The 15591-nt window shown below is 39.0% G+C and overlaps 1 protein-coding gene across 1 annotated transcript in view; it reads right to left on the bottom strand.

Moving 5' to 3' along the window:
- The window catches only part of UGGT2 (UDP-glucose glycoprotein glucosyltransferase 2), a 75183-nt gene extending 61457 nt beyond the window's left edge, over positions 1-13726 (bottom strand). The window contains exons 1-4 of the mRNA XM_036391351.2: positions 13560-13726; positions 11535-11617; positions 4250-4380; positions 3005-3117 (exon numbers count right to left, since the gene is read on the bottom strand). Of these exons, the coding sequence (XP_036247244.2) occupies positions 3005-3117; positions 4250-4380; positions 11535-11617; positions 13560-13726 (494 nt within the window). The remainder of the gene's footprint in view (positions 1-3004; positions 3118-4249; positions 4381-11534; positions 11618-13559) is intronic.
- Positions 13727-15591: the final 1865 nt, after the last annotated feature.

Genomic DNA, 15591 nt, shown 5'->3' with positions numbered 1-15591 from the left:
CCCATTTTAAGAATTAACTTGGGTGCAGGTAGTTGGGTGTCACAGAAATATCAGGCAAGTGGCCCCACTGCTATCACAGGACAAGGCAGACCAAATAGGTGAGATCCAGGAGTCTGAAAAGTCTCTTGAATGAGTAACCTGTGTGGAAGAACTGCTCCAGATTTGCCCCAATAAAAGCATATGTGTGGGATGTGACTTGTGCAACTTCCTTCTCATAACCAGAGAAAAGAGCTACCACTTTCATGGAGAGAGTAGAAAACCTCAACCAAGTGAGCTTCTCCTTTTCTAACTAACTTTATCCACTCTACTTCAACCAACTAAGGTGGTGACTGAATGCTGCCATGACTTGAATAGTGACAGTCTCATATCACAATGAACATGCTCCATGTTCATTAAGAGCTGCAATGAAATAACACTGCACAGAGCTCCTCTAATGACCTTGGGTTGAGAAGTGTTCAGCCCTTGTAAATCCAAGATAAGCCTCTGTTCTTTGTTTCTCTTCAACACTGAATAGTAGTGACAAGTAATTGATTCTCCTGCTCTTAGAACTGAAAGGTAATTAATTTCCTGCCATAAGAGATGCTCATAAGAAGGGTTCCTGAAAGACAAGGAAGAACAACTGGGCAGATGAAAAGAAAATTATAAAAAAATTAAATGGATGTGGAGCTCAGCACTTGCTAATCAGTTACTAGGGAAGTACAGACAACTATATGCTTGTCTAGATAGTACCCAGGATAGGATGCAGAAGCAAAGGAATAGAAGACAACAAACATGTACTGACAAATGTAAGGCACTGATTGTTTTGAGCAAAATGTGACTTCTGTTAATGGTTCTGCTCTTCACAGCGACAGCCCCAGAAACTTTACTGTTGTGTTTTGGACAGCTAGCAAGATAAGCAATCCCAACCATTTAACCATGTGTTCTTTGACATGCCCAGAACCCTTGAGCTCAGGAGCCATTGCACCTCCACACAAAATATTTCAAATTAGACCTACAGAGTCCATTGCAACATGGCTGAAAATGCAAAAGACATAATCGCTGTTGCACAGTCGCTGTTGCATAAAGGACTGAATGAAGCAAAACCTCAACCCTGACATGCAGAATATTTGGGCTCTCCTTAGTCCAAAGAGCCTGAGATTTCCTGAATGTTGGGTTGAGATGATGAATCCACACAAAAAGAATGCTGCAGCTTCTTCTTTCTCTTCCAGTGAGATTTGAAATTATCAGTCCCTAAAGTCAGGACACTTCTAGCATCCTCATCCAAATATGGTGAACAACTAAAAGCATAGCTTAAATTGGCCTGGCTGAACTGAAGAGTCATGACAGACAAAAGACATAGAAAGGAACACTGAAGAAAATACTTGGAAATAAAAAAATAATCAATAAATCAAAAAGATCTCTTTCTTCTAAGAAAAGACAGAAAAAGAATGACTGGTTTAGAGCAACCAGCTGTGACACAGCATACTGTCCCTTATATCACTTGTTCACCTGGTAGAAAACAAAGAGGAGCACAGCCCCATCATTATTACCTAGCCTAAATATCATCAGCACAGGTGAAGCATCTGCAACAAAGGGAACTAAGAGTGGGAACAATTACCTGAACATGTGAATGTGAACATGTTTTTCTCAGAGTCTAGCTCAGGTACTCTAAATATTTGAGTGACACAACTACTTCTGGGGTAGTGAGAAGGAGGGAAAATTTTGTCCCTTCAACTCTGAATGGTGTGATGTGACTAACTGCTAAGTTATTGAAAATAGAAGACCAATCAAATAAAGAAACTTCAGTTTTGATGCAAGTTCTTAATGATTTCTCATTAAGACAAGTCTAACTCTCTCAATTCTAAATAATTCAGGATTCCATTGTTTATTGTTGTGATTTTCCAGAATTTTGTAAATTTGGAAATAATATCTCCAGAGAGGAGAATGTGCTGAATCCAGTTAATTGCTTTAGAAGTTTACTATATTCAGACATTGCAATAAAATGTTAGGGTCTCATGATGCCTTAATATATGGCCACAAGAATTCAACAACATATAAAAATATCTGTAGTATTTTTTGGCTTTTATCTAGGAAAAAAAGACATTTTTAGACACTATTATTTTTTAGAAGAATATAATTGGTAAAAATGTGACACTGCAAAGTAGACAGTGAGTTGTTTTCACAGAAACCTTGGCTATTGAATAAACAAAAGACAATGATTTAGTAAGTTGTAATTGTATCAATGGACTTAGAATATACCACAAATCACACCTGTAGAATATAAAATTATTTTCAGAAGCAACCAACCCTGAAAGAAACAAATTTATACATTTTCAGGGTTCCTCTCCCCAATTTATATTTGACAGAAAGCAAAATTCAAGAAATATACCCTACTAAATAATCTTTCAGCATATCTCCATGAAATGGCTGAGGGTATGAACACTAATGTATATAATGGTGACCATTGCAGGGAGGGAAAAAAGAAAAAAAATTACACAGAGGTCTTAAAAAACCACAAAAATAATAGCTTTTTTTAAAATTTAGATTAAACATTACACTTTCATTATTCTGTTACTGGTATTTTGATAGGTTCTACACATTTTATTTCAGAGCTCAAATTAATTCTGGACTGATGTTAGTTACCACAGGACAAAACCTGCGGAAAGTGCTGATATAAAGAAAACCCAGGAAGAGGTGAGGAAGGGTTATGCCTTTCTATGCCCTGTCTATGAGGTAGACTCAACTACTTTTGAGTACTACTACTTCTACTCCTGTGCCAAGCCCTTGCATCCCAGACAACATCAACTGCAGTGACACTGACTATAAAGTACCCTGCTGACAGACCTGTGTCAGGCATGTGAAACTCTAAGTTTCTATAGAAAAGCACACTGTAACTTAAACCTGGCTATTCCCCCATGATTTTATTTTAAAACCTACTCTACTTTGATTTATAACTGATGAACTCTACTAATATTAAGCTCCTTAGTAATCTATTTTTCCTCTTAAACCAGATCATTATATTTACCTCTTAGTAGCCTTCTTCAGCAGCTTTTTTATTTCATTAGTCTTACAGGTGTGCTTCTCATGGATAACCACAAACGCACGGCAGCCTTCTGGTGGAGGTTCATCAGCTGCAATCTAATATTTCAACAATTATACTCAACCAGAATGCTCTGATTGCACTTAAACTCACATCCCTTTGATTAAAATAACTCAACAGCTGCCATTAAGCTGTGTTTCTAATTAAGCCCGTTCAAAAGTGGGTACATGTCGGGGGAAAAGAAAAAAAAAGAAAAAAATTAAAAGATTAAAACCCTATAACCTTTGTGAGGTGTAGTCTATTAAATGCAGTCATACTCCAGAAAATGAAAAGTAAATTTATGTTCTGTAAAGCCAGGACTGAGAAAACATCTCCACAAGCTAAAATCACAGCCTGTGATTCTCACTCTGAGATACTTTTAACTTTGGTTGCTATGAGCAATCACGTTAAAATCCCAAGATTAGACTTCTAAACCAATAAATGCCAAACAAATAATGTCAATTTTTGATATTCTCTCTTTCCCATCCCCTGCCTTTTTTTTTAAACTCTACTCAGCTATTCCAATATGAAGTGGAATCATGTGACTGCATGTCAGTGAGTCTGGATTCACCAGCTGAAAGGTAAAAACAAAGAGACATGAGTCTGAGATTATGATATTCCTCCAGAGAACACCTGCAAAACTCCCAAACTTTATTACAGCTTATTACCTTTCAGAAACATGGACTTTGCACCTTATCCTAAAGGTGGCATTACTAAAAGGAGGAGTAGCAATTTTAGGTTTAGAGGCACAGTGAATTTATGTCCTCTCACTTTTTCATTAATAAAGGCAGTTTTCCTAATTTTTCAACTTTTTACATACTAAAACAATGAGAAAGATGAGAAATCCACTAAATAGCAAATATAAATTACTTGAAGTTACAGGAAATGACCTACTCTGGAAACGTCTGAATTCCCACAGCATTATTTGAAGCAATGCAAAAAATCCCCATGACCTGATTTTTCAAAAAATTAACAACTGCAAAAAAAAATCTACCCTGAAGGGAATGGTATCCATACAATTGAACATGAATATTTGTTCCTGCCAATATAACCAGCTTATAAAGCATCACCTTTATCACATTTGATTCCAAATAATACTGGCATATATTTTACTGAATTGTAACAATGAACATTGTTTAGCCAAAATACCTCATTCAATCATGTACCAAATATATCAGGCAATACTGTCACCTGCTGAAACATCTGAACAGTTGGAGAGTAAGCCCGTATGGAAAGTGCAAACTTCAACAGATTGATTTGCAAATTGGATAAAAATTGTCCTGCTTTCTTCAAGATTAAATTGTAATAGGAGTACTCTGAATCTGTCAAAGAGAGAAAAAAAAAGACAAGACAAACTTTTAGTATTTAGCACTAAATGATGTGGCATATCTACCTACACTACATAATAAGCAAGCATTAATGCCAGTGCTGCTTGGCATTCAAAAGTCTTCAGTGTTGTTCACTAATAACTGTTTCCTTTCCTACGAATCCAGAGGCCTAATAACACCAAAAAAAAAACCAAACCCCAACAAAAGAGAGCTCAATAGCACTAGTGAATATTGAAATTATTTTCAGCAATAAAAAACCCACTCAAAAAATCTATGTTGAAAGGCCTGAATAGAGCATTATTTTACAAATAATTTCCTAACATTTAGTTTTGAAACACTCCAACCATGCAAGATACATAAATAAAAATCTTCTGAAGGTGTCATTCTTTGGGCTACTCTCACATACTCTATTTCTTCCTTAAAAATATATGATAAACAAGAGTATGAGAATGGATACAACATGTGAAGTAGCTTCCTCGCTCCCTGTATATCTTGTATTTTCAAAGTCAAAATTAGGACTCTGAGCAAGAAGGTAAGTGGATGGTGCCTGGGAATGACAAAAGTGATAATACAGAACATTGGTTTGAAAATAATTAACCTTCAATTCTCATTCTACAGGCAAACTCAATTTTCATAACTAAGCAGCTTCTATCCTCTCATTTTCCTCTTTACAACCCTGTCGTAGTTGGAAAAAAAAAAAAAATCTTCTTTTGCTCTTAAAGCCTTTAGTACCTTCTTTCTGCCTTCTCCTCCTTAAAACTCATTATTTAGAAAAGCTGAGTTGGCTGTAATTCACTAGAACAAACCACTTATATTAGAAAAGTACATAATCTGCATTTCAAGAAAGCTCCTTCCAATGAAGTATATGTGATGTCCTGGTTTCAGCAGAGGTAGAGGTAATTTTCTTCCTAGTAGGACATCAGGAAGAATTCTTTCACTGAAAGGGTGGTTGAGCATTGGAACAGGATGCTCAGGGAGGTGGTGCAGTCACCATCCCTGGAGGTGTTCAATAAGTGACTAGACGTGGCACTTGGTGCTATGATTTAACTGAGAGTGGCCATCAGTGAAAGGCTGGACTCAGCCTTGGAGGGCTTTTCCAACCTTAATCATTCTATGATTCGAAATGAGATGAATTTGGCTTCACACATTCAAAACATTGAATATAAAAATTTGGAAGCAACAAATCCTTCCAGATTGAAACTTTTTTTCAATAACTGTATTTTCCAATTTTCTTCAAATTATCTCCACAAAAATAAAATTAAACCCAAAATTCCTGCCTTTCCACTTGGCCTAAATAACATCCTACTAAAGACAATGAAGAGCCATTAAATATGTAATTCTAAAGATACTATCTCAAAATATTTTTACCACAATCTTTAATTTTTTTGTTTACTAATTTTATCTATGCTTTCACTGGTGTATTTAAAACAGCTGACATTTTTTTCCTGGAAGACGATTATGACTACTATGATTTCAATAAGTAAAAAAAAAGGATTTTTTTTATTCTGCGTTCTAAAAGGATTGTACAACATTGACAAGGATCTATTAAATCATCCACTCCTACTACTCCAACTTCTATTAACACTGTTGTCTTCACTTAAAATATAATTGTACTTTGAACTTCACCAAGATACATGAATCTATGCCAAATGCAAACCAAATTTTTAGAGTTTATTACACACACAGAATCACACAGAATATTCTGACATGAAAGGAACTCACAAGGATCCTCAAGTTCAACACTACAGTGAACTTAAGTGGACTCTTAAAGCCTGTACATGGATTGAACCTGTGATCTTGGTGTTATTAGCACCATGCTCTAATCAATTGAGCTAATTTCAGTTAATTAGAACTATGGTTTGAGCATTGCAAATTATTTTCACATAGTACCAAATCCTTTAAATTTGATACTACCTGCCCTCCAAGCTCATTTTAACATTGCCAAAAGAGTACAAATCATAGTAAATTTCCTATTTTGTTACAGGCAATCACAAAGAACCAGATTCTTCTGGTTATAAAATCCTGCATGACAGCATATTACTACTAAATAATTAACAAAGTCAATTTAAAAGTAAATAAGAGACCACATAAACAGGATACAGCTCCAGACTGCAGACATCTGAAGGCACATGTATGAACTTCACATCTGCAAACTTTCATCCTAGCCATGTGAAATATAGCCTAGTGGCCAACAAGAGCTGAAAAGCTCACTCTGAAGATGCCTTAATTTGTCTGCTGAAAAACTCTCAACTACTCCTGTAACCAAATTGATTAGATTGACTAAAGCAAGAACTGAACAGCCAGCGAAGTAAACTCACATTTAAATGCTGACATTTCCTATCCACAATTTACAGCAGTATCTTTTATCACAGGCAAGTTAAACATAATTAAAAGAGACAACCAGGGCAGTCACAAAACATAAGAAAAGTATTATAGCACAGGTCCTGAGGCCTCATGCACACACAGCACAAAGTTAACCTGAATATATGCTGGTAACCCACAAGAGAATTCAAAGTACTGAGGCACAGAAGGTAAGGGGAGTAAATGTAAGGAACATAATTAATCAGAAGAACACAGTGTGCCAGAATAAGTACTTGGTGGGATGGATGGATGAGGATTGTTCCAAGTGCATAGATACAAATATCTGGATCCACAGATCAGCTAGGGAATTAGAGATCTCAGGTAACAGCAGTTCAGGCAATCACTGGCCAGTCAAATCTCTGTGCCATCCAAGCAAGATGCCAGTAAAGAGGGAATACTTTATTTTATTGCATTATTAGTATAGAAATCAGTTTGTGAAACTGATTCCTCTGGAATCTTTAAGGTTTATATACACATAAAAAATATTTCTTTAATTTAGTTGTGAATAATGTTTAGTCTTCTAAATTGCAAAAAACAATTTGCATGATGGGTTGTTTATATGAAATATACAGTTACATTTTTTTCCAGAGAAAATTGCTTCCATAGAGAAAATTTGTTTGCATTTTGGCTTTGTTTTGGTTTTTAACATATATTTATGAGGCTGCTGAAAATTCAATATATAAACTGAAGCACTTGGAAAGACAGTAAACACTCAAGTGATAATTAGTCAGCAGGGAACTGGCTACTTACTTTCCCTCAGTGATCACAAATTAACCTTTAGGGATAAAAAAGCAGCAGCAAGTTAAAAATGCCATCTTCAGTGTCTTTTAAGTGCTGGTATTAGTATGAAATTTTTGCAGCTTTCATTTCTCTTAATACACCTGCAGCCCAAAATAGGATCATCTGCCTTTCCTAGTATTTCAAAGCCTGGCAGAAAATATGTTGCACATTAAGTGCAACATATTTTGTTGCAACAACATAAGTTGTCCAGGTTCCCTGAAGACATTAATTCAATACAATGTATCCCACCAACAACCTTTTCATATTTTCCATATGGTATAATCAAGATGCTGCCCAAGCTGACTTGAGTTCATAGTAAAAAGGAAAAAAGTTAAAACCACCAAATACATCACCAGACTAAATGTTTCACCAAATTCCATGTAAATAATTCTTACCAAATCCATTAAACTGCTACAAATATCACAGCTAAACAGATCATTAATAAACCTAATTCAGAAATGCTAAATATTTTAAATTGGCCAATTAACAAGAGATGTTGATTATTCTAAATTTAAAACAACAAGTAATGAGAACTTATTAAAAAAAAAAAAACAGATTGAAAATAATTCAAGGGAGGATTTAGAAGAAAAAAAGCAAGTACTTGATTTTTTAAGTTGCCTTCTAGCTTTAACACTTTACAACTCTTCTGAAACATTAAACTGTATGTTGGGATACAAGTCTATCATTGAATTCCTTTATAAATCCAGATTTTCAGCTTCGAATCTAGGAATTCTTTAGCTTTTATGAAAATGTTTCTACTTAGAAAAATAAACAAACAATGCTTTCATTTCCTGTTTATTCATCCTGTCTACTCTTGGCATCACTGGGAGAATAACTGAAAAGTCAATTGCCTCAACCAATCCTTTTTCAGCCAAATGCTTTAATTTACTGAAGCAGTTGTTGCTACATCAGTTTTAAGACATCATGACCATCCCTCTACATCAATCTGTCTTGACATGCAGCAGTTAGGACAGAACTCATATTCCACACCAAACAGAGGACCAACTTCTCCTCAGACGTTATGTATTACACACCTCACTAAACTGAGCCACTGCAGTCTTGCAGTACCAGATTCTTGACTCAAGCCAAGCAGCTTCTTGTAAACATCTAATGTGGACTTCCTGCTCATGAAGAGCATCCATTTCCTTGGATTAAGACTACCCCAACTACGACTCAACTTTTAGGAAAACACTTTGGTGCCAGAACCTCAAAATTTCCTGTGTTACTGTGTTTTGGCCATACAGATAAATACACACATTAACTACTCAATATACCTCATTAAAGTAGTATTTTAGTACAGTCTCAAGGTTGCCAACTACCAGCATCTAACAGTTCATTGGCATGATAGGTCATGGAGATCATCCTACTGTAATTTATTTATTCTTAATCACAGAATTTATTCTCAATCACAGAAAAAATTTATCCAGGTGAAGTAGGTATTTAACTAACAGCTAATTTCAACAGACATCTGTGTCACTAATAATAAATGTCATTAAAGCTTCAAACCCCTTGGAAAGTGTGTCTAAACAAGCAAAAAAGAGATGACTGATAGAAAACCCCTGACACATCATCTAATACAGCAGTCTTATCTCAAGGCAATACCAACTGCATCTAAACCACTCCTAGAAAAAAAAAGAGTAAGTTAAAAGTGACTTCTGGAGGTCACCTTATCCAACCTGTTACTCAGAGATATAACTTCAAGGCTTGCCTAGGTTGCTCAAGGTCTCATGCAGTAGAATTTTGAATTATCTGAATTAATAGATTCCAGAGCCTCCTGGAGCAGTGTTTCAGTGTTTACCCAATCCCACAGCAGAAACATTTCCTCTAATATCTAACCACAACTTCCACGATTCAACTTCTGCACTTGTTTTTTTTCATACTGCTGTGTACCTTCAGGAAGGGCCTGGTTCCACTTCCTTTGCACATTTCCCTATTCGGAAACTGCAGATACGAGGCCTCTCCTTACTCCTTCTTTTCTCAGGTTCATTCACAGCTCTCACAGCCTTTCCTCAGAAGTCTCCACCTCCCTAAGCACTGCAGAGATCCTCTCCTAGATTTGCTCCAATGATGGACTCTTGTCTTTCTTTTCACAGGGAGCCCCAGCATGGCCCCAGTACTCCAGATTCAGTCTTACAAGTGCCTCATACAGTGGAACAAACACTTTGACTTGTTGGCTACCCTCTTGCTGCTGCAACCTGGCATGTAGCTGGCCTTCTCACTGCTTGCAAGGATCCCCATTCTGTCTCTCAAAAAACCAGTTCTAGTCAATCAGCACCAAGATTATGCAGTTGATGAGATTATTCCAGCCCACATGCAGGGTGCAGGGAGTCTGTAAAGTGCCTTTGCTGTTTCCCAGTGTTTCTGTTGGCCTGTCTCTCCAGTCTGCCAAGGTCCCTCTAATTACAGTCCCACCTTCCACATTCTCCTCCCAGTTTTGAGTCATTCCCAACCTTGTGGAGAGTGTAACATGTGCCACTGTCCTGTGGGCTGAAAAAGACCTTAAACAGCATTAGTCAACAGCACTTGCCACAACAAATGCTACTAGCAGCTGACCACAGGTCAAATTCTGCACCTACTTCCATTTTCCATGTCCCCATGCCTTGTACAGGATGGCTTTTAGCAGCATTCACCACCTGGGCATTTTGTTCTCAGTGACTCTCTCTGGTTTTGCATATACTCCTGACCTTAGGATATTAACCTCACAGTAATTTTTGGGTCCTTTTTTTCATTTTCTCAGTTGATACTCTATAATTAAAATCACAGCTCTTTCTACATTTTCTGCTTGTACTTTTTCCATCCTAAAGAAACAATGAGGAAAACAGAGGGAGACAGTAAAGTCAACCATCACATTTTACTCAATATAAAAGCACATCATGGAATCAAGAGCAGCAAAATTTTGTTTACCATGCATGTCCCTGTTCCCTTCCTAGTAATCCTTTAAGTCTCCTGGCTGCTTGGGGCACTGCTGAGCATTCAAATAATGTTATCAGATGCACATTTTTAAGTTGTATTCAGTCAGTCACAATTGCTGAAACATGGTGTTTCTCAAGTTCTCTCTCCCATATACAGCGTTTTTCATGTACCTGCATTTCGCACTGTCATTTTCTACATGATCTTTCTACAATTTGTTAGCTTATGACTATTCATCTAACATTCAATTCCCCTCAAGTCCCTTCCAGTGGCAGTGTTAGGTGCTTGCACTCATGCCTAAAGAGTTGTACTGTCCTGTAAATAAAGAGCAGAATGAAGAAGCCTTACCTTGTTTTGAAGCCTTTTTCACCTTGTTCATCTGTTGACCTACCAAGCAGGTCTAATACTGCCCAACCTGGTGTAAAGCCCCATCAGTCTCCCAATTTCTCATTACCATGGACATTTCTGGTAAACTTCTCTCCAACATTTCTTCTGGGGTGGCTTTTTATGTTTCTTCTGCTGGATTTTATGCTTTGGTCTTCTCCCCAAATTTCCAAAAACTTAATATTCTTCTGTCCAATCATGCAAGGCTATTTTAGTCCTATTTGGTCAGTGATAAACCTTCATTCTAAAACATCAGTATTGATGGTAGAAAACAGTCTCCATGCTATGTAAAAGTATTAAACCTTTTCTGGTAATTCTTTAAATTTTTCCTTTAGCATTACCTGGCATTCTCATTTTAGTTATTTCTGTGATTTTTTGCCCTGCAAGCACCCATCTTACAGAAAACATGAAGTCTCAATATCCTATAAGCTCTTGGCAAGTCATGTAAGCAGGTAGGTATCTTTTATCTTAACACTTCTGTTTCATATTGTAAGAGCAGTTCAGTCCATCTTGTCTTCCTTTTTTTTTGTAAACTCCTCTGCAAGTATCGCTCTTAGAGGAAAATATGCTACAACTTTCTGAAAGAAACCTACCCAGTAAGCAATAATGGAAGAGTCAGGCTTGATCTGCCTAGAACTAATTAATGTGTTGTGTCTCAAAGTTAAATACAGCACAAGATAACATAATAAAAACCAGCATGCTGTTTAACTTACCTCCTTGCTTATAAACTGTCAATTCCCGCACAGTTTCCAAGAACTGCCAAAACTTCTCATTACCATCTTCTGCAATAAATTCACTGTTTAAAAATAAAAATTAATTGTCCACAGGTTGATTCTGTCCAAAGATGTACCACAGCAAAAAACCTTGAGTTGTTCAAAATAATAAATACCCATCAGCAAACATTAGATATCCAATGAATAACAACCATCTCCAGAGCATAAACACTGAACCGAGCTGTATTTTGGTCAAAAGATATTTTGAACAGAGTACTATCACCCAAACTCAACAATGACAGCTGTAAAGCATGCAGACTATTCTCTTGTTAAAGAAAAGCCCCAAAACATTCACTTTATTTTTCCACAGATATTCCAATATACACTTATACATTAAATCAATTCAGTACACAGATTTTATTAAATAGTAGCTAACTATACAAATAAGAACACCCTCTCTGTCAGGCTATAGTTTCTCATTAAATTACAGGCTTTCATCAATGACATCTCCTTTGTATGGAGGGAGACTGTCAATCCTTGAAACACTTTCAAACATGGGTTAATCCTTACAAACCATAAAAGGTAAGGTTTACTTTATACTAAATACCACCCTTCCTTTTTTTTTTTTTTCAAACTGGAAGAGGCAAAATTTAGGTTAGATATACATAAGAAATTCTTTACTGTAAGAAATTCTTTACTGTAAGGGTGGTGAGGCACTGGATCAGGTTTCCCAGAGAAGGTGAGGATGACACATCCCTGGCAGTGTTCAAGGCCAGGTTGAATGGGGCTCTGAGCAACCTGGTCTAGTGGAAAACGTCCCTGTCCATGGCAAGGGGGTTGGAACTAGATGGTATTTAAGGTCCCTTCTAACCCAAACCATCCTGTCATTCTATGATTTACAGGTAACATTTCTAAGGTTTGTGGTTTTCCTTACAGGAACATCCTGTTTATGTCTACCAAAAAGTTCCATTTGCTAGCATGACTGTATTGTTTTCTAATCTTTACTTTGGAAGTTTGCCTCTCCTTTGATTATAGAAGCTTGCTGTTCTACCCTCCATGGGTGTTCTCCAAACGGCAGCAATAAGTTTAAAAACAAAATAAATTTAAGCCAAATGGGCAGGGGAGCCACAAGCATCTAAAACTGGAAAACATTTTCCCTTTCTATTGTGAATCACAGAGTGGTTTGGGTTGGCAAGGACCTTAAAGATCATCTGGTTCCAATCCCCTGCTATGGGCAGGGACACCTCCCACTTGAGCAGTTTGCTCTGAGCCCCATCCAGCCTGGCCTTGAACACTGCCAGGGATGGAGCATCCACAACTTCTCTGGGCAACCTGTTCCAGTGTCTCACCACCCTCACAATAAAGAATTTCTTCTGTACATCTAGTCTAAACCTGCTCTCAGTTTGAAGCCATTCCTCCTCATCCTCTCACTGCCTGCCCTTGTAAGAAAGGCTCCCTTCCCCATCTTTCTTGTAGGCTCCCCTCAGGAGGCTGAAATTAGGCCACCGCAAAGCCTCCTCTTCTCCAGGCTGAAGCTATGATTACAAGTTAACAATACCTTTTAAAAGTATTTCACCGTGTTTCACTCTCACATGTTCACATCTACACCAGTATCTTTATGATCACTTAATTAACGTGCAAACTACTTGGAGGTAGACGAAGATGTTACCCAGTGGAAGGCAGGGATGGTGTAATTGGCATTACATATCCTTGACCCAGCGACCTGCAAAACGCCTGAGCAGGGAAAATGCGAATTTACGCTTGTACAGCTCCCTCACAGCGTGGGAGAGCCTTGCCAGCACGGTCCACAACACTCTCCGAGGGGAGAAAGCAGTTAAGCCTCACAGCCAAAAACTACTTTAACACACCCTTCGACAGAGAGAAACGCTGCCAGCCCTCCTTCCCGCTCAGCGGAGGGAAAAGGGGGTCCCTCCGCCCTCCTGCTCCCCAGGAGACAGCCGGGACAGGGCGGTGCTGGCAGGAGGAGCAGAAGGAGAAAGAAGAGGAGGAGGAGGCTGCACGCACCTCGCCTCCAGCAGCAGCGGGGTCGCCGGCCACTTCGCCGCCAGGCGAGCGGTGACGGGCTGTGAGGAGGAGGAGGAGGAGGCCGGAGCGGTGCCGCAGGGGCACGGCCGGGCACCCAGCAGGGCGAGCAGCAGCGCGCGCAGCAGCAGCGGCGCCCAGCCCGCCATGAGGAGCAGCGGCGCTCGGGGGACGCCCAGCCCCGCACTGGCCCGGCGCGCGCCCCGCCCGCACAGCCACGCCGCTCTCCTATTGGCTACGCCGCGCCCTCGGCGTTGCGCTATTGGTCAGCGCGGAGGCCAATCAGCGGCTGATGGAAAAAAACCAGGGGGGCGGCCGGCGCCGTGACACGCGGCGCCAGGAGTGCGCAAGCGCAGGAGTGGCGGTACCGCCCGTCTCTGCCCTGAGGCGCGTCTGGCCCCGCCCATCTGCCGGCATCGGGCAATCCCGTTATTTTTAAATTTTTTTTTTAGGTTTCGGGTTGTTTAGTGCAAGCGTGTGATTTACGTAGGGTGCCCTAGGCTTGGGTGGCGGTGGCTGCAGGAAGGACATGGCCGTGTCCAAGGACAGCAGCCATCTGCGCTGGCGCTCCCCCAACCTCCCGCTGACCGTGTCCTGGCGGGCTGCTCTCCCTCGGCCTTTACTACAAACAGTAGTAAAATCCTTACTCTGGGTGCGCAGCTTCAGACCTAATATACACATACTTCCTCTGAGAGAAAGGCATTCAATTTCCCCTTCCTCCAAGTTTTCCAAATTTTGACACGTGTTTTGTTTCCTATCTGCCTATTTTTTTCCCTCAAGAAGCATGAGCTTCACAGGAACTCTGCCTCTACCTTCTGCCTAGCTTACCTTGGAATTTCCAGACTCGTGTTCTCTAATTTCTATTTTTTTTCTGTGTTCAAAAGCTCCGTAATTCCATTTCCTCAACAAAGCTGCTACATTCCCTCAGTTTTTCAGACCTAAGAGAGCGTGGTGCTGCTGGAGCTGTGTTGTGAGATGCTAATGCAGAGGAGCTCTGCACACTTGATCATTGGAGGAGGAACTTCCCAGCTGTGTTAAAAATAGGGGGTATTGCCTTTTCCAAAATGTGACTCATGGAACTTGAAGCTGAAACTTGGAATGACTCATGAAACTCAAAACTGAAACCTGGAATGTGTCACTGCTGCATACACTTTAATTTCTTTTCCACACAGTTATCTCCTAACTGCTCAAAGTTGCTTTGTGGGTGGTGGGAGCCAGTGAGGGCATAACACCAGGGAGAAGGCTATATATTATAGCTTTGTGTATATATATATATATATATATATATATATATATATATATATATATATATATATATATACACATATATACATACACACTTTGTATGTATATATATGTATATTTACATAAATAAATACACTTTGTATGTATACACACACACACACATGTATAACCAACTTTGGATGGTTAGTGCTCATCTCAAACTATGGTACAGAAACTTGCCTTCACAGAGTGCCTGTACTTAACATGCTTCTGGGTCTTTATAATGTCAAAGTATGAAAAATACCTCCTGAGGATCATTCATATGTAAATTCAGCCTAGGACCTTTGTGGTTGATCTTCTTTGGACTTATTCACACACATTTGTGCTGTTATAAGACCTCAGATAATTTCCAGCTTCCACTGTGCCACATCAGTGATGCCAACTTTAACGTAAACAGGTTAAATAAACCTTACCTAAAATTGGCACATACACCTCTGCAGAAATAATTAAAACCACAGGAGTATTTCTTTTGGTTTATGTGTAAGGCCATTAGAAATTAAAAAAAAAAATCAGCATATTTTCTGTGGAGAAAGGCTGTGAAATGAAGCTAAGCAGCTTCATTTTTTTCATACTGACAGTTCAGGAGTTGCTGCTGCTAACAGGGATGGCACGGCCAGAGTACTGTACAGATAAGTAACTTTGGTCCCCTTGTCTTTCTATGCTGATAACCCAGGTATGGGGCCAAACTCTTCCATTCATAGAAAGTAAGTGCACATGTGATGAACTGTGC

This window comes from Molothrus ater, chromosome 2 (genome assembly GCF_012460135.2).
Source record: "Molothrus ater isolate BHLD 08-10-18 breed brown headed cowbird chromosome 2, BPBGC_Mater_1.1, whole genome shotgun sequence".
In the NCBI taxonomy this organism is placed as follows: domain Eukaryota; kingdom Metazoa; phylum Chordata; class Aves; order Passeriformes; family Icteridae; genus Molothrus; species Molothrus ater.
Note: the sequence above shows the minus strand (reverse complement) of the source record. Positions and strands in the feature narration are given on the sequence as shown.